General features: G+C 40.8%; 1 protein-coding gene across 13 annotated transcripts in view; it reads right to left on the bottom strand.

Annotated features, from left to right (window-relative positions):
- Positions 1-25,520, bottom strand: part of SRBD1 (S1 RNA binding domain 1) — a 256,608-nt gene that overhangs the window by 185,873 nt on the left and 45,215 nt on the right. For all 13 annotated transcript variants that reach the window (XR_016230405.1, XR_016230404.1, XR_016230403.1 and 10 more), the window contains 2 exons: positions 24,779-24,914; positions 11,128-11,231 (listed from right to left, as the gene is read on the bottom strand). Coding sequence is in view for 7 of the 13 variants with exons in the window: in XM_008254454.5 (XP_008252676.3) it covers positions 11,128-11,231; positions 24,779-24,914 (240 nt within the window). In the remaining 6 variants the exon portion in view is untranslated. The remainder of the gene's footprint in view (positions 1-11,127; positions 11,232-24,778; positions 24,915-25,520) is intronic.

Here is a 25,520-nt window from a genome sequence, read left to right as displayed (position 1 = left end):
TACCTCATTCCCCCACCAATAGCCTTTAATTCAATACTGAAATATCCCTGAATAAAACGAAGAAGGACCTCATTTAAACCAAATTTCACAATATAAAATACATATTATGTAAGATGTACACAATCAAGCACAAATTTAGCAGGGTCGCAAACTCAAATGCCTAAAAGGGCCAAGACAGCACTGTAAATAACTGAAACGACTCTTGCCCTAAATGCTATGTCTTTGACACGGACATGCTTTGTTCAAACAACAAAGACACATTTTCCATTTTAGCAAAGAAATATGCTCATCTTATTTCTTTTGCTTTCTGTACTTTTGTGGTCTTATCTATTCCAATGTCCTGAAGCAATTCTACTATGTTTTCTTCAAATAGTTTCATAGTATTAGGTCTTACAATTAGGTCTTTAATATTCTGTAAGTTCGGTTTTATGTAAGGTGACATTCTCCATGTGGATATCCAGTTTCTCCAGCACCATGTATGGAAGACAATTCTTTCTCTAACGTGTGTTCTTACCACCTTTATGAAAGATCAATTGGATAAAGATTCATGGGTCTATTTCTAGGTTCTAATCAGTGAGTTTCCTAAGTCCTGATATTTTCTTTTTACTTGTTAGTGTATTTTGGCTTGAAGAACTCCCTTCAGCACATCTTGTAGGACAGATCTGGTAGTGATAAACTCCCTTCATTTTTGTTTGGGAATGTCTTTCTCTCTCCTTTATATCTAAAGAATTTTGCTATTTTAGTTGGCAGGTTTTCTTTTCCTTTGATATTATGTTCCATCCTACTTTCTCCTGACCTGAAAGTTTTCTGCTAAGAAGTCTTCAGGTAGGTGAACTGGGCACCCTTATGTGTGACTTATTTTTGTTATCTTGCAGACTTGAGAATCCTCTATTTTTAACTTTGGAGAATTTAGTTATGTCTTAGAGGCAGATCTGGTTGAGTTATATCTAATTGCTGGTGACCTCTGCCATTTTTAAACCTGGATAGCAGTATCTTTCTCTAGGCTTGGGAAGTTTTCTGCTATTATTTTTTTTTATTATACTTTCTACCAGTTTGGTCTTCTTAAGTCCTTCTAGAATTCCAATAATTTTATATTTATTCTTTTCATGACATTCCAAAGTTCTCATTAACTTTTTTCAGTCCTCTTTTTTCCCTTTTGCTCCTCTGACTGTGTACTTTCAAAAAGACTGTATTCCAGCTCAGGTATTTTTCCTTCTGTTTGATCTAATCCACTACTAATCCATTGTATATGTTTTAAATTGTGTGTATATTGTACTTTTCAGCTCAAGGATTTCTGATTGCTTTTACTTATTTTCATCTCTCTATTAAGTTTCTACTGGAGAACTGAATCATTTCTCTCTGCTTTCCTGAATCTTACTGAGTTGCCTTGAAACAGCTATTTTAAACTATGTATCTGAAAACCTGCACATATCAGTTGCTACCTGATCACTTTCTGAGCCCTTATTTTGCTCATTAGATGAGGTCACGCTTCTATGAAAGTACTTGATGCTTGCTGGTGTACACTATCTGCGTATCAAACGATTAGCATTTTGTTTCCAGTTTTAGTAATCTAGTTTTGTTCATGCTTGCCCTCCAAAAATTCTAAGCAATCCATTTATTTTCTGAGTCTTCAGACATTTCCACTATTTCAGCACTAGATGGCAGCCCAACAAAAGGTCCTCTGCACATCTGCTGTCAGTGTTGTACCTACTGCAGCACTAGAGGGCAGACAGGCATCCAGGTTTGTCCCAAACCCACAGTTGTTGTGTTTCTCAGAATGAACTTGTAGAATTCCGGTACCTGCTTCATCTGTGAGCACTGGCCTTTACCCTCATTGGCTTTCACTAAAGCTCGGTCTCACTGCAGCAGGCCTGGCATGGAGCTCCAAGGCAAAAGTTCCCCAGACTTTCCTACCTATACACCAGCAGCCGGAGTCTTGCTCTGCTGTCTGCTGCAGATTGGAAGACAGGGTGGTGGGGACCTCCCTCCGCTGTTTGGCTAAGGAGGTGTGAAAGCCTCACTCGGCAGGTACTGGCCTAAGAAGGAGCAATGCAGCTCCCCAAAACTCAGGCTTTGAGGTTTACAGTAGTAAGCCTGGTAATGGATTTCAGTAGGGTCTATACTTAATTCCCTCTCTTCACCCAAGCAGGAGGTGTAAAAAAAGTGTTGCTTAGAGCTGGGGGAGGGATAACATGGCAACTCTTTCTTTCCTGCCCTCTTCAATGTATCTTCCCTTATATTATAATAAAATGTAACTTCCTGGGCTCTTGTGAAAGTGACTTGGTGAGTGAACTGCTATTCAAATTGGTGTCTCTTTGGGGAGATGTTACTTAAAGCAATTGTCACTCTATGAATCTGCTGTGTGGACTGCTTCCTATGTTGGAACATTCTCCCCTTTTTAATTCTATCTATTATTATTACCAGACACTTGATGATATTTATAGGATTACTTTTATATTTAATCCTATATGGTCACATTAATACTAAATATGATCACTTTAACACTTAAGATGGCTTTTTTTACCACCCAGCTTAATGGGATTTGGAATCCCATGACAAGTTTTTAAATTGTACCCTTAGAAGTAAGTCCATAGGAATGTATGCAGAACTATAGAATTTTATAGTTACAAACTTCCTCCTCCCTCTCTTATTCTCACTTATATTTTACTGAGAACCATCTTCAATTAAATTTATAAACATATGATTAACTCTATATTAAGTAAAGAGTTTAACAAATAGTATGAAGAAAAATAGTGAAAAGAAAAAAAATGAAACTGTTCCTCAACAGTCAACACAAGGGCAGCTCAAGTTACCCTTCTTGAAGTGTCAATTTCACTCCTATAGTTTTCATTTTAGGTGCTCTATTAGTTCTCACAGATCGGGGGGAACATATGGTGTTTGTCCTTTTGGGACTGGCTTATTTCACTAAATATGTTTTCCATATTTATCCATTTTGTTGCAAATGACTAGATTTCATTTTTAACCACTGTATAGTACTCCATAGTGTACATATCACATAATTTCTTTTTTTTTAATATTTATTTTATTTATTTGAAAGAGTTACAGAGACAGGTAGAGCCAGAGAGAGACAGGTCTTCCATCCCACTAGTTTACTCCCCAAATGACAGCAACAGCCAGAGCTGCGCTGACCTGAAGCCAGTAGCCAGGAGATTCCTCTGGGTCTCCCACGTGGGTGCAAGGGGCCATCCTCTGCTGTCCTCCCAGGTCATAGGAGAGAGCTGGATTGGAAGAGGAGCAGCTGAGACACGAATTGGCACTCATATGGAATGCCAGCACTGCAGGGTGAGGCTTTAACTCACTGTACCACATTGCCAGCCCCCCCAATAATTTCTTTATCCAGTCTTAGGTTGATGGGCATTTCGGTTGATTCCATCTCTTGGCTATTATGAATTGAGCTGCAATAAACATGGAGGTGCAGATAACTCTTTTATTTACTGATTTCATTTCCACTGGGTAAATTCCCAGGTGTGGGACAGCTGGGTCATATGTCAGGTCTATATTCAGATTTTTGAGGTATCTCCATACTGTCTTCCATACTGGCTTTACCAGTTTAAATTCCCACCAAAAGTGATTAGGATACTGCTTTCCCCACACCCTTGCCAGCATTTGTTGTCTGTTGATTTCTGTATGAAAACCATTCTAACTGGGGTGATGTGAAATCTAATTGTGGTTTTGATTTGCATTTCCCTGACGGCTAGTGATCCCGAACATTTTTTCATGTGTCTGTTGGCCATTCGGATTTCCTCTTTTGAAAAATGTCTGTTTAGGTCCTTTAACAATATCTTAAATGAGTTGTGTGTTTTGTTTTCTGAAGTTTCTTGATCTCTTTGTATATTCTGGTTATGAATCCTTTATAAGTTGTGTGGAGAGCAACTGGGAGCAACTCGGACTAGACTAAGTTACTGGAATTAAGACTTATTCTATGCATCTGCTCTCCCACAATATGGTGCTGGGAGAGGAGGAAACAGCTTCTACGCAGCTGCCTCCAGTTCAACCAATAAACAGCAGGACCTGCTCCTGATTGCAGGAGAGCAGCGTACTTGGCGTGTGGGTAGCAGAGTTGGGATTGGTGGAAGAGGACTATAAAGGAGGAGAGAGACAACATGCACCAGGAACATCTATCTGAAGGAACACCTGTGCAGCCCCCGAGAGAGCCGGCCGGCGGTGTGCCGCTCCCCCGCGGAAGTGTGGAAAGTGGCAGGGGGAACCGCCCTTCCACAGAGGTGGAAGGGACGGTAGCCAACCCGGGAAGAACCAGCAGCAAACCCGGGGAGGGCCGAGCAGACGAAAGAACAGCGCAGGGTCCTGTGTCGTTCCTCCACGAAGACGGGGAGCGACATAATGGTGCCGTGACTCGGATATGAAGCCTAGGCAGGGTTTAGTGTCATTCCTCCATGAAGAGGGGGAGCGACAAGTTGCATACTTTGCAAAAAATTTCCCATTCTGTCAGTTGCCTCTTCACTCTCCTGGTTTTTTTTTTTTTTTTTGCCATACAAAAACTTCTCAATTTAATGTAATCCGATTTATTAATTTTGGCTTTGACTGCCTGTGCCTCCAGGGTCTTTTCCAAGAACTCTTTGCTTTGTATCAATGTCTTGCAGGGTTTCCCCAATGTTCTCTAATAATTTGATGGAGACAGGTTGCAGATTTAGATCTTTAATCCATTTTGAGTGGATTTTTGTGTAAGGTATAATGTAGGGGTCTTGCTTCATACTCCTGCATGTAGAGATGCAGTTTTCCCAGCACTATTTGTTGAATAGACTGTCCTTGTTCCAGGGATTGGTTTAAGCTCCTTGATCAACTATAAGTTGGTTGTAGATGGCTTGGATTGATTTCTGGCATTTCTATTCTGTTCCACTGATCTATCCATGTGTTTTTGTACAAGTACCAGGCTGTTTTGATTATAACTGCCCTGAAGTATATCTTGAAATCTGGTATTGTGATGCCTCTGGCTTTGTTTCTGTTGTATAAGATTCCTTTAGCTATTTGAGGTCTCGTGTTTCCATATGAATTTCAGCATAATTTTTTCACTATCTCAGAAGAATGACTTTGGTATTTTGATTGGTATCCCATTGAATCTATAAATTGCTTTTGAGAATATGGACATTTTGATGATACTGATTCTTCCAATCCATGAACATGGAAGATTTTCCATTTTTTTTTTTTTTTTGCATCGTCTTCTATTTCTTTCTTTAATGTTTTGTAATTCTGTAGAGATCTTTGACATCCTTGGTTAAATTTATTCCAAAGTAGTTCTTTTGTAGCTATTGTAAATGGGAATGATCTTAGAAGCTCAATCTCAGCCTTGGCATTGTCTGTGTATACAAAGGCTGTTGATTTTTGTGTACTGACTTTATTTTGTGTGTGTATGTATAAATACATTGACTTTACATCTTATAATTAGCAATTTTACCAATCTCTTCTATGAGTTCCAATAGTCTCTTATTGGAGTCTTTTGGATTCCCTACATATAGAATCATGTTGTCTACAAATAGGAATAGTTTGACTTCCTCCTTCCCAATTTCCATCCTTTTGATTTCTTTTCCTTGTCTAATGGATCTGGCTAAAACTTTCAGAACTATATTGAATAGCAATGACGAGAGTGGGCATCCATGTCTGGAACTGGATCTCATTAGGAATGCTTCCAACTTTTCCTCATTCAACAGGATGCTGGTTATGGGTTTGTCATAAATTGCCTTAATTTTGTTGAGGAATATTCCTTCTATATCCAATAGGCTTAGAGTTTTCATCATGAAAGAGTGTCATATTTTATCAAATTCTTTCTCTACATCTATTGAGATAATCATATGGCTTTTGTTATTAAGTCTGTTAATGTGATGTATCACATTGATTGATTTGTGAATGTTTAACCATCCCTGCATACCAGGGATAAATCTGATGTGTTGTTGCATTTGACTGGCTAGAATTTTGTTGAGGATTTTTGCATCTATGTTCATCAGGGAAACTGGTCTGTAATTCTCTTTCTCTGTTGCATTTTTTTCAGGTTTAGGAATTAAGGTGATGCTGGCTTCATAGAAAGAAGTTGGGAGGATTCCTTCCCTTTCAATTGTTTTGAATAACTTGAGAAGAATTGGAGTTAGTTCTTCTTTAAATGTCTGGCAGAATTCAGCTGTGAAGCCATCTGGTCCTTGGCTTTTCTTTGTGGGGAGGGCCTTTATTACTGATTCAATTTCCCTTTCTTTTTATTTATTTATTTTTTATTTTTTTGACAGCAGAGTGGACAGTGAGAGAAACAGAGAAAGGTCTTCCTTTTGCCATTGGTTCACCCTCCAATGGCCGCCGTGGCCAGCGTGCTGCGGCCAGCGCACCGCGCTGATCCGATGGCAGGAGCCAGGTACTTATCCTGGTCTCCCATGGGGTGCAGGGTCCAAGCACTTGGGCCATCCTCCACTGCACTCCCTGGCCACAGCAGAGAGCTGGCCTGGAAGAGGGGCAACCGGGACAGAATCCGGCGCCCCGACCGGGACTAGAACCCAGTGTGCCGGCGCCACTAGGCGGAGGATTAGCCTAGTGAGCCACGGCGCCAGCCCGATTTCCCTTTAGATCCCTTAACATTTCTTTTAAACAGCCAGGTGCCCTGTAATTAGGTGCATATATGTTTATAATAGTTACATCTTCCTGTTGAATTGATTTCTTACTCATTACATAGTGCCCTTCTTTGTCTCTTTTAACAGTTTTTGTGTTAAAGTCTATTTTGTCTGATACTAGGATGGCTACATCAGCTCTTTTTTGGTTTCTGTTGGCATGGAATATCTTTTTCTATCCTTTCACTTTTCAATCTGCTTGCATCTTTGTTGGTGAGATGTGTTTCTTTTAGGCAGCAAATAGATGGGTTTTGTTTTTTAATCCATTCAGCTAGTCTGTGTGTTTTAACTGCAGAGTTGAGGCCATTCACATTCAAAGTGACTACTGATAAGTAACAACTTTGCTCTGCATTTTCCATACATATTCCTATTTTTTACTTTAGATTTTCTTTGTACTTTCATTGGGAGATTTCTTTCCTTTGCCCTCTTTCGCATTGATGACCATGTTTCTTTGTTTCTAATTTCTTCTTGTGTTGGGTTTGACTGTATAATTTCCTGTGCTTTGTCTACTAAGTTGGATATTCTTTCTTCTGCTTCACCAATTCTGTTGTTAAGGCTTTCCACTACGTTTTTTATTTGCTCTACTGAATTTTTCATTTCTTTAAGATATCAATTTCATAAGAGAAATCTTCTTTCATGTCTTCTAGGGATTTCAGTAGTTCATGCATTTGCTTCAGTTGATTACTTCTATGTAATCTTAGGTTCAACATTTTGAATTCCATTTCTGGCATTTCTTCTATCTCATCATCTTCACAATCTACTATTATTGAAGTATTGTGTTCTGGTTGGGGGCATCATGCTGCCTTCCTTATTCTTATTTCTTGAATTGGTGCATTTGTTATTCGGCATTTGTGGAGAAACTCTTTGGTTTCTTTGTTTCTTCCATGTGGTGGCTTTTATCTTTGTACTATTCCTCTATAGATAAGTGGAGTGTCTGCTTTCAGTGAATATCTAGAGGCATGTGGTGTCTGTGGTCAGAGAGCTCTGTTAAGTTCTCAGGGTGAAGGGCTTGTCTAAAGTGACACACCCTTGGAGCCAGAGCTGTGGCACTGTGGGGAAAGCCGCCGCCTGCAGTGTCAGTATCCCATATGGGCTCCAGTTCAAGTCCCAGCTGTTCTGCTTCCAATCTAGCTCCTGCTATGGTCTGGGAAGGCAGTGGAGGACGGCCCAAGTCTTTGGGCCTCTGCACTCGTATGGGAGACCCAGAGGAGGCTCCTGATTCCTGGTTTCAAATTGGTGTAGCTCCAGCTGTTGCAGTCAACTGGGGAGTGAACCAGTGGATGGAACCCCTACCCCGCCCCACCTCTCTTTCTCTCCCTGTGTAACTCTTTCAAAGAAATAAATAAATCTTTAAAAAAAAAAAATAGACACACCCATGTTTAGCATGATAAGTATCCTCTTTTTTTTTTTTTAATCATCAGAAGGGAGGTTCATTCTGCTCAGTTGATCTCTCCCTAAAGGAGACCAGTGCCTGATGGGTATAATATTCTTCCGCTCTCCCACAAGGACCACACCAAAGATCTGTGCAGTCCTCAGTGTAAGCTCAGATTCCCCAGCAATGTCCCTCACCAGGTAACCAGAAAGCACTGAGCACGTGGAGTCCCCAACAGTAACTGCCCAGAGTCCCAGGCACACCATGAGTCCTCCCACACAGTCTGTTTTTTCACAGTCCTGGCACATAAGCCTTCCATAGTCACAGCATCCAGCCTCCTGTTAGTTCTCCCCACCAGAGTCAGGAGTCTCCACTAGACTTGTTGCTGGGCATGGACATGAGCTGGTGCAGCTGTCACATATGTCCAAAATGGCACCCACTATTGGCTGTTACAGGACACCACTGCAAGGTGATCAGAGAAGGGTGAAACGTGTCCCTCCTTTTTTTTCTCTCCTCTAATTTGGCAGCTATACTATCCCCCTCGGGGCTCCAAGCCGGTTTCCTTCTAGGCTCTTCCTGCAGTTTTATTGCCAATGGTTTGGGCTGCTGCAATCTAGTCTCACCTCACTCTCCAATGCTGGTGCAGAGGCTCTCAACTGCTAGGGTCCTGAGTTTTGGGCGTCCAAGCCCTCCACATAGGTAGGTCCTTTGTGTCCCTCTAATTTGCATAGTTTCCTCTAACATTTTCCCCCTAACTCTTCCCAGAAACTGCACTCTCTCTACTTTTTTTACATTATCTTCTAGACTAGAGCAGAAAGCTCCCTCCCTATTCTGCCATCTTGGAAGATCTCTTGTAAGATTTGTTTGTATCACAACTTTAGTTCTATCTCAACTTTATCTAAATGGCTGCACAAAAGTCCACTGTTAAAATGTAACCTAATAGGTTTAAATGATCTACCTACTCCTTAATACTTTGTTTCATTTGACAGTTTCTGGATTAGTGACTTTTGGTTATTCAATAAGTTGATCCATTAAGGAAATTGGCTTAACAAGTTGACTTCTAAAGAACCAACAGAAGAGTCATGTTGAAGAGGCTGGCATTGTGGCGTGGCAGGCATTCCCTATGAATGCTATTTTGAGTTTCAGCTGTTCCACTTCTGATTCAGCTCCCTGCTAACACACCTGGTAAAGTAGCAGAGTGGCCCAAGTGCTTGCGCCCCTCTATCCCTATTGGGAGATCCACATGGAGTTTCAGGTTCCTGGCTTAGGTCTGGTATAGTCCTGTCCAGTGCAGCCATTTGGGGAGTGAACCAGCAGACAGACACTTGCGCTCTTTTGCGCTCACTCTTTCTCTTTCTCTCTCTCTCTAACTCTGCCTTTCAAGTACACAAATAAACCTTTAAGAAGCAAACCAGTCATGTTGGATGAGATAGCTAATTCCCAAAGTAGCCTTCACTTATTCTTCTCGAAGAATAAGTTGCCTACCTTTTCAAGTATTCCCATCAATCCCTTCAGGGGTGAGGCACCTTTTTTCTGCCAAGGGCCATCTGGACATTTATCACATCATTTAAGGATCACACAAAATTATCAACTTAAAAATTCGCCTGTTATAGATTCGTTGGATTTTCAGTCCTGCTTGTGGTTGCCTTGGCAGGGCTAGACCAAATGAATTTGTGAGCTTTACACAACCTGCAGTCAGTTCTCCATCCCTGCAGGTCTAAACTAAAGTTATACAGAGCTAGCTGGTAAAGAGCATATCCAAGATTTACACCTCCTGCTTGGCAAGATGCTTTAACCTCTATGCATAGTTTTCTCATTCCCTCAAATGGTGGCTACAAAATCTGATTTATAAACCAATCTAACACAGATCTTGGTGAGAGTCAAACACTTTAAAAATTTAAAATTAATCATTTTAAAGTGTTATACAAATTGCAATACTATTTTAAAAAACAACATACGAGCTGGCGCCGCGGCTCACTAGGCTAATCCTCCACCTTGCGGCGCCGGCACACTGGGTTCTAGTCCCGGTCGGGGTGCCAGATTCTGTCCCGGTTGCCCCTCTTCCAGGCCAGCTCTCTGCTGTGACCAGGGAGTGCAGTGGAGGATGGCCCAAGTCCTTGGGCCCTGCACCCCATGGGAGACCAGGAAAAGTACCTGGCTCCTGCCATCAGATCAGCGCGGTGCGCCGGCCGCGGTGGCCACTGGGGGGTGAACCAACGGCAAAAGGAAGACCTTTCTCTCTGTCTCTCTCTTTCACTGTCCACTCTGCATGTCAAAAAAAAAAAAAAGAAAAACCTACATACGATCATAAATTTCTTTGAAAAATCAACTTTTATTTCAGTTATCTTTAATGTACAAAATATTTTAGGTAAATTACATACCATATCTTTAGAGATTTATAGTGTAACATCTATTAAACTAAATGTTTGACTCAATCATCCTTAATGGGCAAAAAATTTCAGCTATACTACAAACAGTATGATGTTTTTATTTTTTCACAGTGGAAAAAATGCTCTTTATAAAAGAATCAAATGGTACCAAAAAGTTTTGAAGTAAAAATTCCTTTTCCTAAAAGTAATCATTATTAATAATTTCTTCTACACCTTTCCATATATTTTTCATTTAAACATATACAACATATTTGCTATCCTTTAATGAAAAAAGGACCTCTATACATTACCTGTCACTTGCTTTTTATTTTATTACATAATAGATACATCTCGATATTAGTAAATATAGGGATCAGTGTGGTATTTTAGAAGAGAGGAAATTCTGTAAAATCTATAAACTGGAATGGCACTGTGCCATAGGAGTTAAGCCTCCTCTTGCAGAACTAGCATCCCATATGGACAACAGTTCCAGTCCCAGCTGCTTCTCTTCCGACCTAATTCCCTGCTAATGGCCCGGGAAGGCAGAAAAAGATGGCCCAGGTGCTTGGGTCCCTAACCAACATGGGAGATCCAGAAGAAGCTACTGGTTCCCGGCTTTGGATCAGTCGGGTTCCAGACATTGTGGCCATTTGCAGAGAGAACCAGTGAACAGAAGCTCTCTCTGTCTCTCTTTCTCTCTCTGTAACTCTGCCTCTCAAATAAATAAATAAACCTTTAAAAAATATATCTATAAACTGACCTGTTTTGGATGCACCACCTACAGAATTCATTCTTCACTCCATCAGAAATGTTGACTTTGACTGTCAGTATCTTCAAATTTTCTCCACGGTTAATTGCCAGAATCTGAGTGCACAAATATATGACAGATAATCCAAAAAATACATAAATGATAAATATAGCCAGTCAACATTTATGAAACAAATCAGGCAGCTATCCTGGCAAGAGCTATATAATTTTTCACTTGTTTATTTACCAATAATATATTTAAAAAAATCATTTTAGACTTTTTTTTTCAAATAACCTATCTCCCTCATACAGGAAACCATAATATGCTCTTTGAAAAAGAAAAACAGGTAAAAAGCCTATCCACCACATTCACAGTAAGAAACTTTGGAATAAACTATTTTAAATTCTACTAATTGAAATTTTTTGATCTTCTTAAGTTGAAAGCATATACTTTTTATAATTGTGAAAAGATAATTTGTGCTAAGATAAATACCAACATGTGAAATCCTAAGTGGAATATTTAATAGCTACAAATTATTTTCACCTATTGAGCATCTACTAATTGTAGGGCTCATTTAAGCACTTTACAAATACCTCAATTCATATAAGTATAATCACCTTAATTTTAAAAATAACTTTTCTGAGACTAATCCATCACAAATCAAAGCTAGCAAGTGGCAAAGAAGGAATTTAAATTCAGATCAACCTGCCCATGTTCTTAATTAGTATTACATTAAAAGAGCAACTGGTTTAAAACAAATTAAAAGCATTCCTTAAAGGAACGCAAACACAATCTAAACCAAACAGAAGAAAGGAAACAACACTTAGGACATTCATATCCCATATTAGGGTGCCTGGGTTTGAGTCCAGGCTACATTCCCAATTTCAACTTGCTGCCAATGCAGACTCTGGGAGGCTGCTGATGGTTCAAGTAGTTGGGTTCCTGCTGGGTTAAGTTCCTGACTACTGGCTTTAGCTGGCTGTAGTGACCACTTGGAGGGTGAACCAATGGAAAAAGGAAGACCTTTCTCTCTGTCTCTCTCTCTCTCTCTCACTGTCTAACTCTGTCAAAATAAATAAATAAATAAATAAATAAATAAATAAATAAATAAAATTAACTCAAACTAGATTGTAGACCCTAAAATAAGTAACAAAACTATAAGATTAGCTTGTTATTTCACACATGCCACAGCTGGAGGACCTCAGGCTAAAGTTAAGACATTTGAAACAGGTGTAGCCAAAGAAAAATAGAAGAGGCATAGAATATTAAGGATGAATTCACAAAAGCCCAAGATCATGGAAATCTGGCCTGTTCTCTATACTATTTTTCCAAGGAAAGGTTGTTAATGATGTTAGACTATAGAGCTGTTAATCTCAGGTGTTGGAAGCAAGGTCTGGTCCAACAAATTTACATGTTATCGATCAAAAAGGTAAGTACTTTGAAATAATAGATGTTGAAGACAAAGCGTGGGTGAAGCTCATTGTCTAACAGATTTAAAATTAAAAAAAGATAAAAGTATCCTTCTAATAAATAAAAAAAATTTTCATTAAAACTAGAATTTAAGAAGTGTCCCTCTCTTTGAAAGTCATCACCAGAGCCATTCTTTTAGCCCAGTGGGTTAAGTTCCCACCTGCAACACCAGAACCCAATATGAGCACCAGTTCGAGACCCAGTTGCTCCACTTCCAATCTAGCTCCCTGCTAATGTCCCTGGAAAGGCAGCAGAGGATAGCCCAAGTGCTTGGGTCCCTGCCACCCAAGCAGGAGATTTGGATGGAGTTCCAGACTCCTGGCTTTGGCCTGGCCCAGCCCCAGCCATTGCAGCCATTTAGGGAGTGAATTAGTGGATGGAAAATCTTTCTCTATCTCTTTCATTCTGCCTTTCAAATAAAGACATAAATCTTGAAAGAGAGAGAGAGAGAGAAAAGAAAAAGAAAAATCAGTCATCACCAAAAGACTGGGAAAGACTTCAATCCCAACAACATTATCACTGAGCAAGAAGAGGAGGCAGTCCTTCCAGGATTAAACTGGGCAGATCATCCTTGAGGGTGTCCTGAACACTACCTGCAAAAAGTAGGGCTATAGAAGCCATTTTGCAAGCAGCCAGGTGGGACTAGAAGTCTGACCTTATGAAGGATTCTTCTAGAAAAAGAAAAAGAAACATGGAGACAGGAAGTGACTCTAATAGCTCAATCTCAGAGTGATATGGGCAAGAGAGCAAAGCACACATCAAAAGACAGCAAGGCAGTAAAAATTAAAAAGCAGCAGCACCACAAGAAGAATAAGGAATGAGAGCAGAAAGAGCTGTGGAGTGACTCAAAGAACTAGGAATTAGAGCCAAAGCCGTGACTCTTAGAAAGACTTATTGGGAATATGGTCTCCCATCCCTGACTCTGCTCCCCAGGGAGATGGCTTTTCTATCTATAGAAGGTAGGTTTCTGGGTAAAGGTCAAAAGCAGTTGCCTCAATGAGCTGCAGTTTCCGTATGATTTCTGGTTCCTTCACAGGTGACCCCTGTAGCTTTTCCATTCATTAGGATTCCAGATGAAAGCCCAGTTATGGCTGGACATGAGCCTGGCTGTAGCTGGTAAACAACTGATTGGCCCTTTTCTATGGGTCTGTCTTGGGCTGACTGGGAGGTAGGTTCTGCTGCATCCAACACAGGAGCAGAGAGACAAGCAGCAGGAGGAAGAACAAGGTAAGAATTGGTGCTCACTTTTTCCCTTCCCCTGACGTGGTTCTACTACACTAGAAATGACAGCCAGTAAACAAACAAAAAATGATAATTTGCAGTGTGACTTATCTTGTGTATGGCATTCCAGCTGACCACTCAGACATCTGGAGTGAAGATCACTGCTCAATTTTGTATTTACTCTTGTGTGACAACTGGTTCTACTTCAGATCTCTGCATAAACTTTTGGCACTAAATGGAAGTGTGTTTGATTTTAAACTTACTAAAAAATTCTTAAAAAAAAAAACAACTGTGAATCTCTCAGAAGAAAAGACAAAAGAAAACCTTTGTGATTTTGACTTAGTTAAAGCTGTCTTAAACATACCACCAAAAGCATAATCAACAAAATAATAATAATGGATAGATTGAACTTGAACAAAATTGTAATTTTTGTGCTTCAAAGGATACCATCGAGAAGGTAAAAATAAAATACATAAAATGAGAACGTTTTTACAAATCATACTAGTATTTCAAACTAGGGAATCTAGGACAAATAAAGAACTGTTGGGGCTGGCGCTGTAGCGCATCAGGTTAAAGCCCTGGCCTGAAGCGCTGGCATCCCATTTGGGTGTCAGTTCTAGTCCTGGCTGCTCCTCTTCCTATCCAGCTCTCCGCTATGGCCTGGGATAGCAGTAGAAGATGGCCCAAGTCCTTGGGCCCCTGCACCCACACAGGAGACCCAGAAGAAGCTCCTGGCTCCTGGCTTCGGATCAAAGCAGCTCTGGCCGTTGTGGTCATCTGGGGAGTGAACCAGTGGATGGAAGACCTCTCTTTCTGTCTCTACCTCTCTCTGTAACTCTGTCTTTCGAATAAATAAAAATATATCTTTAAAAAAAGAACTGTTACTCAATAATAAAAATATGCAATCCTATTAAAAATGTATAAATGATCTGAAGAGGTATTTGATCAAAAATTTTATACAAATGAGTGATAAATACATGAAAAGTTGCTCGATATCCGTAGTCATTAGAGAAACTGAAATCAAAACAATAATAAGAAACCACAGACAGCAAGCGTTGATGAGGATGTAGCGTGAACTACAACTCTCATAAACTGCTTCTGGGAATGTAAAATGGATTAGCCAATTTGAAAAATATTGTGGCAGTTCTTTGAAAGGTTAAATACTGAGGTACCATACAATGCAGCAATTATACCTCTAGGCATATATTCAAGAGAAATGAAAACATTTCAACACAAATGTCTGTAGCAGCATGAGTTGCACTATCTGTATGATGTGATATTATATGGCAATAAAAAGTAATGGAATACTGACACACACAACATTTGCTAAGCGAGGAAAATCAAATGTAAAAGGCCACATATTATGTGATTTTGTACAAAATGACCAGAACAGATAACTCAATATAGATAAATAGGTGGTTTTCAGGAGCTTGGAGCAAGAAAATATTTGAGGAGAACTGGAGTGGTTACTAATGAGTATCTCATTTCTTGTTCAGTTGATGGAAATGTCCTAAAATTGAATGTGCTAATAGTTGCACAGTACAGCACACACTAAAAATGTTTAAATGTATAATACAAATTGGTGCATTATATGTGGTATGAATTTTATTTTAATAAAGCTGTTATAACCTAAAACACTTGGCTTTAAGGTCCCACTCTGCCTTCTGCTAATGTGCACCATGGGAGGCATCAGGCAATAGCTCAAATATTTGAGTCCTAACATCCACGTGAGAGACCTAGAAGGAGATCTGGATTCCTGGCTTCACTCTAGCCCAGCCCTAACTGTTTTGGGCATTTGGGGAATGCCCAGCAGGTGGAAGATATCGTCTGTCTTGCTCTCTTTCTGCCTTCCAAATAAGTAAAAGAAATACAGTTTTGTAAAAGATGGAGAACAAAACAAGAATGCCCACTCTGACCATTTCTATTGGATACTATACTGGAGGTTCTAGTCAGAGCATTTAGGGAGAAAATTTTTAAAAATTTAAATTGGAAATAAGTAAATAAAACTATCTCCACTCAAAAATGGCATGAAAATCCCAAGAAATCCACTAGAAAACTATTAGAACTAATAAATAAGCTCAGGAAAGTTGCAGGATTCAAGATTAACATAAAAATCAATTACTTCTATATACTTGCAATGAATATTCAGAAAATAACAAGAAGAAAACAATTCCACCAAAAAATTAAAATGCTTAGAAATAAGTATAACAAAACAAATGCAGGGTCCAGCGCTGTGACATAGCAGGTTAAGGCACTGCCTGTGGAGCCAGCATACCATGTGGGCTATGGTTCAAGACCCGGTTGCTTCCATTTCCAATCCAGCTTCCAGCTTATGTGCCCAGGAAGGCAGCAGAAGATGGCCCAAGTGCTTGGGCTACTGTACCCATGAAGGAGACCCAGAAGAAGCTCCTGGCTCCTAGCTTTGGACTGGCCCAACTGTGGCCCTTGTAGTCATTTGGGGAGTGAACCAGCAAATGGAAGACTTCTCTCTCTCTCTGCTTCTGCCTCTCTGTAACTCTGTCTTTCAAATAAGTATATAATTTTTTTTAAATGTGTAAAAGTGATATTGTGAAGACAACAAAAACATTGTTGAAAGAAATTTAAAAACTTCCCCCCAAAATGGAAAGACAGTCCACGTTTATGGAGCAAACATGATCCAGTTCCCTGTTAATATACCAGCAGAAAATAGGACACCTGCAGCCTACGTGGAAGACTCAGAAGAAGTTCCCGGCTCCTGGTTTTGGCCTGGCCCAGGCTCAGTCATTGAGATCATTTAGGGAGTGGACAAGTGGATAGAAGATCTGTCCCTCCTTCTCTCTGTAACTCTTTATTTATTTATTTATTGCCAGGCAGAGTTAGACAGTGAGAGAGAGACAGAAGAGAGTTATAGACCATGAGAGAGAGACAGAGAGAAAGGTCTTCCTTCCGTTGGTTCACTCCCCTAATGGCCGCTACGGCCGGCACGCTGCGCTGATCCAAAGCCAGTAGCCGAGTGCCTCCTCCTGGTCTCCCATGCGGGTGCAGGGGCCCAAGCACTTGGGCCATCCTCCACTGCCCTCCCGGGCCACAGCAGAGAGTTGGACTGGAAGAGGAGCAACCAGGACTAGTACCCAGCGCCCCAGCTGGGACTAGAACCCGGGGTGCCGGCGCCGCAGGCGGAGGATTAGCCTAGTGAGCCACAGTGCCGGCCCTCTCTGTAACTCTTTCAAATAAATATTAAAAAAAAAAAAAGTTAACTTAGTAGATGAGTAAAATTATTCTCACAGTATATAGAGAAGGAGTTCCAGAGGACCTGTAGGGTTCAAACTCCCTCTGAAGGGTTGATGTGTGAATCTGCTCTAACAAACTGGGGACAGACACATTAACAAGAGCCATATTAAATTTATTCATGATCATAAGCACAGGAACCATACAAAATATGAAAGTCAAAAAGGACCATATGGTTGAAGCTTAAATACCCTCTTCATGGGGGAGAAGGAGATGGGAGTGTAGGAAATCTGAAATTTACAAGAGTAATAAGTGATTTTTAGGGGATATGGATAGGCCTGCAAAACAGATAATGGCCTGCAAGAAAGCTCCTCTGGGCTCCAGGTGTGGTATTTGATTTTCAGTTCCTTCCTCTGTGATATGAATTTAATCTCTCTTGGTTAACAAAATTTCAATAAAAACAATAAAGTCAACTGTGCTCCTCTGTGGTGGATGTGGTCTTAAGGTACCTAAGAGACCTTCAGCAAAAGCCCTTTCCGGTGCTTAAGGAAAGAAAGAATTGAATAATAGTGGGCTGCAGAAAAGACCTTAGTTCAGCATGTCAATGCACCATTCTTTGCAGTATCATTTTCTGAGTCCTAAAACACCCAAAATATACTAAATGGTTAAGAAATATTTGAATAACATACTCTTCATATCATGTTATACCAAAACAAAAAAAATTTCACATCTGTGTTATCCAAAGTTTAAAACAGCATTACATTTTTAACGATGAAAATTAAATATCACCTGAAAGGGAAAACATACTAGACTTCCAGTATCCTCTCTTTAACAACAAAATGCAGATAAAAAAGAAGAAAAATAAATTTTAAAATGATTTATTGAGGACTTTCAGGTTTGGTAAACACTGCTAGTCCCATGAATCCAAATCTCTCCTTATCCTTCCTGGCAAGCTACAAAACCAATACAGAGAATTAATAAAACACAGAATCAGCATCTTCTGCATTTCTAGAACAGAGTAATAGACTGGCATCAGATTTCTCAATAATAACATACAACAGCAGGCAGCAGCGCAGCAACATATCCAAGAAATTTAAGAAGGAGCCTGCGCTGTGGTGCAGTGGGTTAAAACCATGGCCTGCAGTGCTGCCATCTCACTGACTTCCAATCTAGCTCCCTAATATTGTGCCTGGGAAGGCAGTGGAGAATGGCCAAAGTACTTGGGCCACTGCATCCACATGGGACACCCGCAAGAAGCTCCTGACTCCTGGCTTTAGATCAGCCCAGCTCCGGTCATTGCAGCCTTTTGGGGAGTGAAACAGAGAATGGAAGACCTCTCTCTGTCTCTCCCTCTCTCTGTAACTGCCTTTCAAATAATAAATCTTTAACAACAAAAACAACAAAATTTAAGTAAAGAAAGTGCAAAACACAAATTATCATACCAAACCAAGCTGTCCATCACATGTCAAGGCCACAGAAAGCAATGCTGAATGTGACAGAGTTCAGAGACTACTGTATACATTTAACCTTCTTGAAGTATATACCACAGCAGAGGTCGGCAAGCTATGCCCCATGGGTCAAATCTGGCCTGACATCTGTTTTTATAAATACAATTTTATTTCTTTAAAAGACTGTATGTATTTATTTGAAAAGCAGAGTGATGTGGGGAGGGGGCTAAGGGGAAATAGGGAGAGATCTTTCAACTGCTGGCTCACTCCCCAAAAGACTGCAGTGGCAGAAGCTGGGTCAAGTCAAAACCAGGAGCCAAGAACTCCATCTAGGTCTCCTGCATGGGTGGCAGTGACCCAAGAACTTGGGACATCTTCTGATGCTTTCCTAGGTGCAATAGCAGAGAACTGGAACAGAAGTGGAACAGTCTGGCCAGGGCCACGGCTCACTAGGCTAATCCTCCGCCTGTGGTGCCAGCTCACCGGGTTCTAATCCCGGTTGGGGCGCCGGATTCTGTCCCGGTTTCTCCTCTTCCAGTCCAGCTCTCTGCTGTGGCCCTGGAGTGCAGTGGAGGATGGGCCAAGTGCTTGGGCCCTGCACCCACATGGGAGACCAGGAGAAGCACCTGGCTCCTGCCTTCGGATCAGCACGGTGTGCCAGCCGCAGCGGCCATTGGAGGGTGAACCAACGGAAAAGGAAGACCTTTCTCTTTCTCTCTCTCTCTCTCTCTCACTGTCCACTCTGCCTCTCAAAAAAAAAAAAAAAAAAAGTGGAACAGTCAGGACTTGAACCAGCACTCTGATATGGGATGCCGGTGTCCCAAGTGGCAGCATAACCCACTGCACCACAATGCCAGCCCCAGTAAAATTTTATTAAAATAACAAAGCTTATTCATTTATTTTTTTGTCTATGACTGCCTCATGATACATGGCAGTTGTACGGCTGCAAGTCATCTCGGTCTTGTAGCCTAAAGTATTTATTCTCTGATATTTTACAGAAAAAGTTTGCCAGCTCTGTACTGGACTACAGAATAAGTTTTTATGTAACCCAAAGACTAGAAAGCTTTGTCAAAACGATGCAGAGAAAGCATTTCAAGAAAATTGTAGGGCTAAGATTAAAACAAGAGTAAAGTTGATTTCCATTAAGTGTGCACAAATTCCAATCCTGATATCAGGTTTCCTTAATCAGACTGTCACTGCAACAAATACCTGAGAGAAGGTACTTATAAACAGTGGAGGTTTACTTTGGCTCATGGTTTTGGAGGTTCACAACCCACGACTGGATGGACAACACTGGATCAGACATCTGGTGAGGCCAGAGGGTAGCATCAGCAGAAGCACATTCAGAATAACATTCCCATGGCAAGCCAGGAGGCAGAGACAGGGGTTAGGTCTAACTCAGGCTTCTATGACCAACCCTCTCATGAAAAACCTCTCATGAAAAATACTTTCCAAGGGCACACTCCTTAGTGACTTACATACCTCCCACTAAGCCTACTTAAACACTATAACTAGATTAAGCTTGAATTCTCAATACCATTAACTTATCATTTAAGGGTTAAGGTATCTGCATGAGTTAGTAAACCAAATCATGTTCACATTATGGCACAAATAGATTTCAAAATAAAAACAAGATAAAGGAGGAAACCTGGTAAGTTAAAATCCACATTCCAGTTTTAAATAGAACAAGGGGCATAAATACCGTATCTTAAAGTTGTTATTAGGAGTAATATCACCAAAATGGTGGAGTAGGGAACTCCAAAACTCTATCCCTCCACAGAAGTAACAAACTGCTAAGGTAGCAAAAACTGTCAGAACCAACTTTTTCATAAATCTGGAATCTAATAAAAAAAATTTACAACCAGAAGAAAACATGAAGAAGAAAGAAGCTGCAGAATTTCCAGAAATCAGCACTTTTAACTTACCCAGCTACCTATCATTCCAACTCCCCAGCTCAGTGTTAACCATATAACAACCCACGTTCCTGGGACAGGGACCCTATATCAATCTATGTCATATCTATGTCACATATATACATGACTATATATATATATATATATATAGCCTAATATCAAAGGTTGCGGTTGTGTGTTTTGATCTGTCTGCTGCATCCCTGAGGAACTAATTCTAGGGCTTGCTTTTGTTTCATCTGCCTTAGGGTTTACCCAGAGCACAAAAAGATTCCCAGAATCTGGTTTGTTTTTTTTGTTTGTTTGTTTTTTTTTTGACAAGCAGAGTGGACAGTGAGAGAGAGAGACAGAGAGAAAGGTCTTCCTTTGCCATTGGTTCACCCTCCAATGGCTGCCGCGACCGGCGCACTGTGGCCGGCGCACCGCGCTGATCCGATGGCAGGAGCCAGGTACTTATCCTGGTCTCCCATGGGGTGCAGGGCCCAAGCACTTGGGCCATCCTCCACTGCACTCCCTGGCCACAGCAGAGAGCTGGCCTGGAAGAGGGGCAACCGGGACAGAATCCGGCGCCCCGACCGGGACTAGAACCCGGTGTGCCGGCGCCGCAAGGCGGAGGATTAGCCTAGTGAGCCGTGGCGCCGGCCACCCAGGCAGTTTTTGTCAAAAGTATTTAAAAACAGATATATTAGTCATATCCACAAGGGGAAAGAGATAACAGTGATACAACTGGCAGACAGCAAAAATGAGGTATTTGACAGAAAAAGGATTTTTTAAATTCCATTTATACCAGGAACTCTACTGGGCCACCTGTATGCTCAGAGCCAGCTGCAAGCTCTGCAAGTACCTGAGAAGACCTTAAGCTTTCACATCTGACTGACCTCGGGGCTCCAAGCAAAAGGAGGTAAGGCTCTGGCAGAGCTGTTGATGACGAAGGACCTAATGAAGTGTTGAAGTAGTGCTCCGACACACAGCCAGTCTTTAAAAGCAGAGATAATTTGAGCTTTGTATTAGTTGGTTGCTTTTTGGGTTTGTTTGTTAGATTTTTGGATCCAAATTTATGGAAATCTCTGTCAATTACTAGCTAATTACTAAGCTGAAAGAAGAGACACGTCATTGGCCACATATTGCAAAGAATACAGAATTACAAAAAGTATTAAAAAGTCATTAAAATAAACAACCCACAACAACAAACAATTGAGAGGGAAGAGAATTTGATTTCCAGAGTTGCCAGGTTATAATATTAAAATCACCCAGTCTTTACCAAAAAAATGAAAAGGCACACAAAGATTAACAAAGTATTATTCACTTACAAGAACAAAAGAAATGAATAGAAATTGTCCCTGAGGAAGCTTAGACATTGGCCTTCCTAAACAAAGAATTAAAACCACTGTCCTTCCGAGTCCCACCACTGTAAGCACGTTCTCAGCTAACACCATGATGATGCGATTGGTGTCCCCATCGAGTAATAAGCCTGAGACCAGCCTGGCATGGCAGGCCTGGCCTAACCATGGGACGCTGGCCCTTGACACTTGAGCCATCTGCAAGCAGTGTGGGCAGGGAGCCCAGCACTCTGGCCTCCTGGTCAGGTGGCCCCATCTCCTCAGGCCCTTACCCAGGCCTCTGTTGGGAACCACGTCAACATAAATCTACTTTCCAGAACCCCAAAGCGGGAGCTGCAGAAACTGTTCAGCAGCAGACACCTAAAGTAAACTTGAAGCAAGAGCCAGTGGCTGGTGAGGCTGTCAGCTGCGGGTAGTGATAAAGGTAGTGAGGAGATGCCACAGGTGGGCTTCCTGGGAACCCTGGGGAAGAGGCCCTGCAGGCTGGCTGGGCAGATCACGTGGTGGGGGCACCTAGGAAGAAGAAAAGTTCCCAGGCTGCCAACCGGAACAGAGGCCTGGGTGTTGGTTCGATCCGTCCCCCTTGGGTTTCACAACTTCGGGGTCGCTACCTCTGCTCACCGCAGCTGAGGCTGCTGCTGCTTGGGCACGTTTGGGGCCCCGAGCCTGACCTCTGGAACTGACCATCACTCACCTATAGTTTCTGCCAGTAAATCTGATTCTGGAATGATTAAAGGCCGCTTTGTCATCAAAAATAAATAAATAAATAAAACCACTGTCCTTTAGTTTAAGGAAATCACAGACAGAAACCTAACACAAACAAGGAAAATGATATACTAACACTACAGAAAAAATGAAGACTTGGGAATTATTATAAGGAACTAAGTGGAAATTAAGGAGCTGACAAGTATAATGATTGAAATGAAAATTCACTAAAAATGTACTAGGTTTAACAGCAAATTTGAGCAAGCAGAAGTACAATCAGTAAACTGGAAGGCAGGCCAATTGAGATTCCACAGCTTGGGAGGAAAAAAAAAAAAACAAAGAAAATAAATGAACAGAACCTAAGATACCTGTCAGACACTACTAAGCACACCCACTATACAAAATGGAGAGAAGAGGAGAAAACTGGCAGAAAGAATTTTTAAAGAAAAAATAGCCAAGAATATCCAAATTTTGAAGGAAAAAATTAATCTACACATCTAAGACTCACAATCAATTCCAAGTAGGATAAACTCAAAGAGATCCAGAACAACAGACATTATAATCAAATTGTCAACAAAAGACAAAGACGGATAATCTTGGGGTGGGTGTTTGATAGAGCAGTTAAGACCTTTCCGATGCCTTCAACCCGTATCAGACTGCTGGGTTTGAATTCTAGTTCCCCTTCCAACACCAGTTTCCTATTAATGTGCACCCTGGGCGGCAGCAGGTGACAGCCCGTGTACTTAGGTCACTCAAGTGGGAGATCCGAATTGAGTTCTGGGCTCCTGGCTTCCAGCTCACCTAGCCCCAGCTATTGTGGGCATTCATAGAGTGAACTAGTTGATGGAAGCTCTCTCTCTGCCTATTTGTTTCTTTATTTGTCTGAAAGTCTCTCTGCCTTTTAAATAATAAAATTTATTTTTTAAATGAGTCTTTAAAATAAGATAATCTTTAATGCAATAAGAAAATGGCCTGTCATGAACAGAGGTTCAATAATATTAACAGTTGATTACTCATGAAAAACCATGGCGGCCTTACCACAAGACAGTGAATGTGAGATATGAGATACTCAAACTGCTATAAGAGGGAGTGTCAGCTAAGAATTCCACATCCAGAAAAATTAACGTTCAGAATAAGTTCTGGAGACTGGCTAACAACAATGTGAATATATTTAACTTTATGGATCTATATGCCTAAAAATGGTTAAGATAGTTCATTTTATGCCACAATTGAAAATAATTTTTAGGCTAGTCCTCCACCTAGCGGCACCGGCACACCGGGTTCTAGTCCCGGTCGGGGCGCCGGATTCTGTCCCGGTTGCCCCTCTTCCAGGCCAGCTCTCTGCTGTGGCCCTGGAAGGCAGTGGAGGATGGCCCAAGTGCTTGGGCCTTGCACCCGCATGGGAGATCAGGAGAGGCACCTGGCTCCTGCCTTTGGATCAGCGTGGTGCGCCGGCCACAGCGCACCGGCTGTGGTGGCCATTGGAGGGTGAACCAATGGCAAAAGGAAGACCTTTCTCTCTGTCCCTCTCTCTCACTATCCACTCTGCCTGTCAAAAAAAAAAAAAAAAGAAAGAAAGAAAGAAAATAATTTTTAAAGTGAAATTAAGACACCCCAAATAATCAAACCCTAAGATATCTGTCATTGAAAGACCTGTCTCACATGAAATACTATAGACAGTCCTTCAGGCTAAAACTAAAGGAACTCAAAGACGTACCAAGAAATAAAGAACACTGGTAAAGGTAGCTTACATGTATAAATATAAAAGTCAGTAATATTTTAACTCCTCTTTTTTCTCCCATATGTTTTAAAAGCCATATTCCATATGTAGATATAGCCTATAAATATATTTAGGAAAAAAATTGGTAAAATGAAATATGAAATTAAAAAACCGAGATTAAATGACCATGGTTGTACAACTACACAAATCTCTCTCAGTTGTATTCTAAATCAGGTATCTCTGATTTGTGGGTAACATGGAAATAATCCAGAATTGAGTTCAGCTCCATGTCTAGTAAGAAGCAGAATCTAGTAAGAAATATTGCTGAGCAGAAAGTCCATACACCTGAGTGGCTACACCATCAACCTCACTAAGAATGCAGAGTGACTTACTATCTTCTCTGAAGTCTTCACTTGTGGTTTGTGATATGAAAAGAATATGACAGTATTATAAGAATTTTTATGAAGAAAAAATAGTTCACACAAAATCCTTTAGTAGGCAAACACAAAGTATTATCATTATTATGACTAAGGTAGCAAAAACTGTCAGAACCAACTTTTTCATAAATCTGGAATCTAATAAAAAAATTTACAACCAGAAGAAAACATGAAGAAGAAAGAAGCTGCAGAAGCAGTTAGTTACCTGATGATGTTGGATATTTCTTATGTTGCACGAAAAATTCTGGTACAGCTGAAATTTATCGACATCTTTCTCATTTACCTTTTTTGAGGAAACTTTAGCCAGTGATGACTGTATACAAATGTATCTATTCTGGCACCTATTCAGACACACAAAAGTTGAAAATAAAAAAGCAGCAGTTATCAATCTGTGCTTTAGAAATATACTTAATGGAAGTAAGGGTAGCAAAAAGGTAAATCAGTTAGCAAATGAGGCATTTTAAGGATGCTCAACTAAGAAAATGATGTTATTAACCCATCAAAAGAGGAATCTGAAGTAAGTTTTCAGTGTTGCCTCTAAGACACCTGCAGCTACGACAGCAACATACCTGGGTTCAGTTCCTAGTTCTGACTCCTGACTCCAGCTTCTTGTTAATAACCTTGCGAGGCAGCAGTGATGGCTCAGGTAACTGGGTTACTGCCACCCACGTAGGACATCTGGATTGAGTCCCCAATTCCTGGCTTCAGGCAGGCAGGCAGAGTTCTCTCCCTCTGTCTGCCTCATTCTACCTTTCTATTTGCCTCTCAAATAAATACATTAATTAATTTTTGAAAAAGGAGAACTCTGCCTACTCATGCTAACACAGGTCCTACAAATTTATATTATCAACCCAATCCCCCCATAAAATGTCTAAATGAATTCAGATTCTATCTGTAGGTAGGCAAGAGCCTCTGGTCTAAATGTTATCCTTTCCTAATCCCTGAGT

Source organism: Oryctolagus cuniculus, chromosome 2, assembly GCF_051225735.1.
Source record: "Oryctolagus cuniculus isolate XC-2025 breed Fujian yellow rabbit chromosome 2, ASM5122573v1, whole genome shotgun sequence".
Lineage (NCBI taxonomy): Eukaryota > Metazoa > Chordata > Mammalia > Lagomorpha > Leporidae > Oryctolagus > Oryctolagus cuniculus.
Note: the sequence above shows the minus strand (reverse complement) of the source record. Positions and strands in the feature narration are given on the sequence as shown.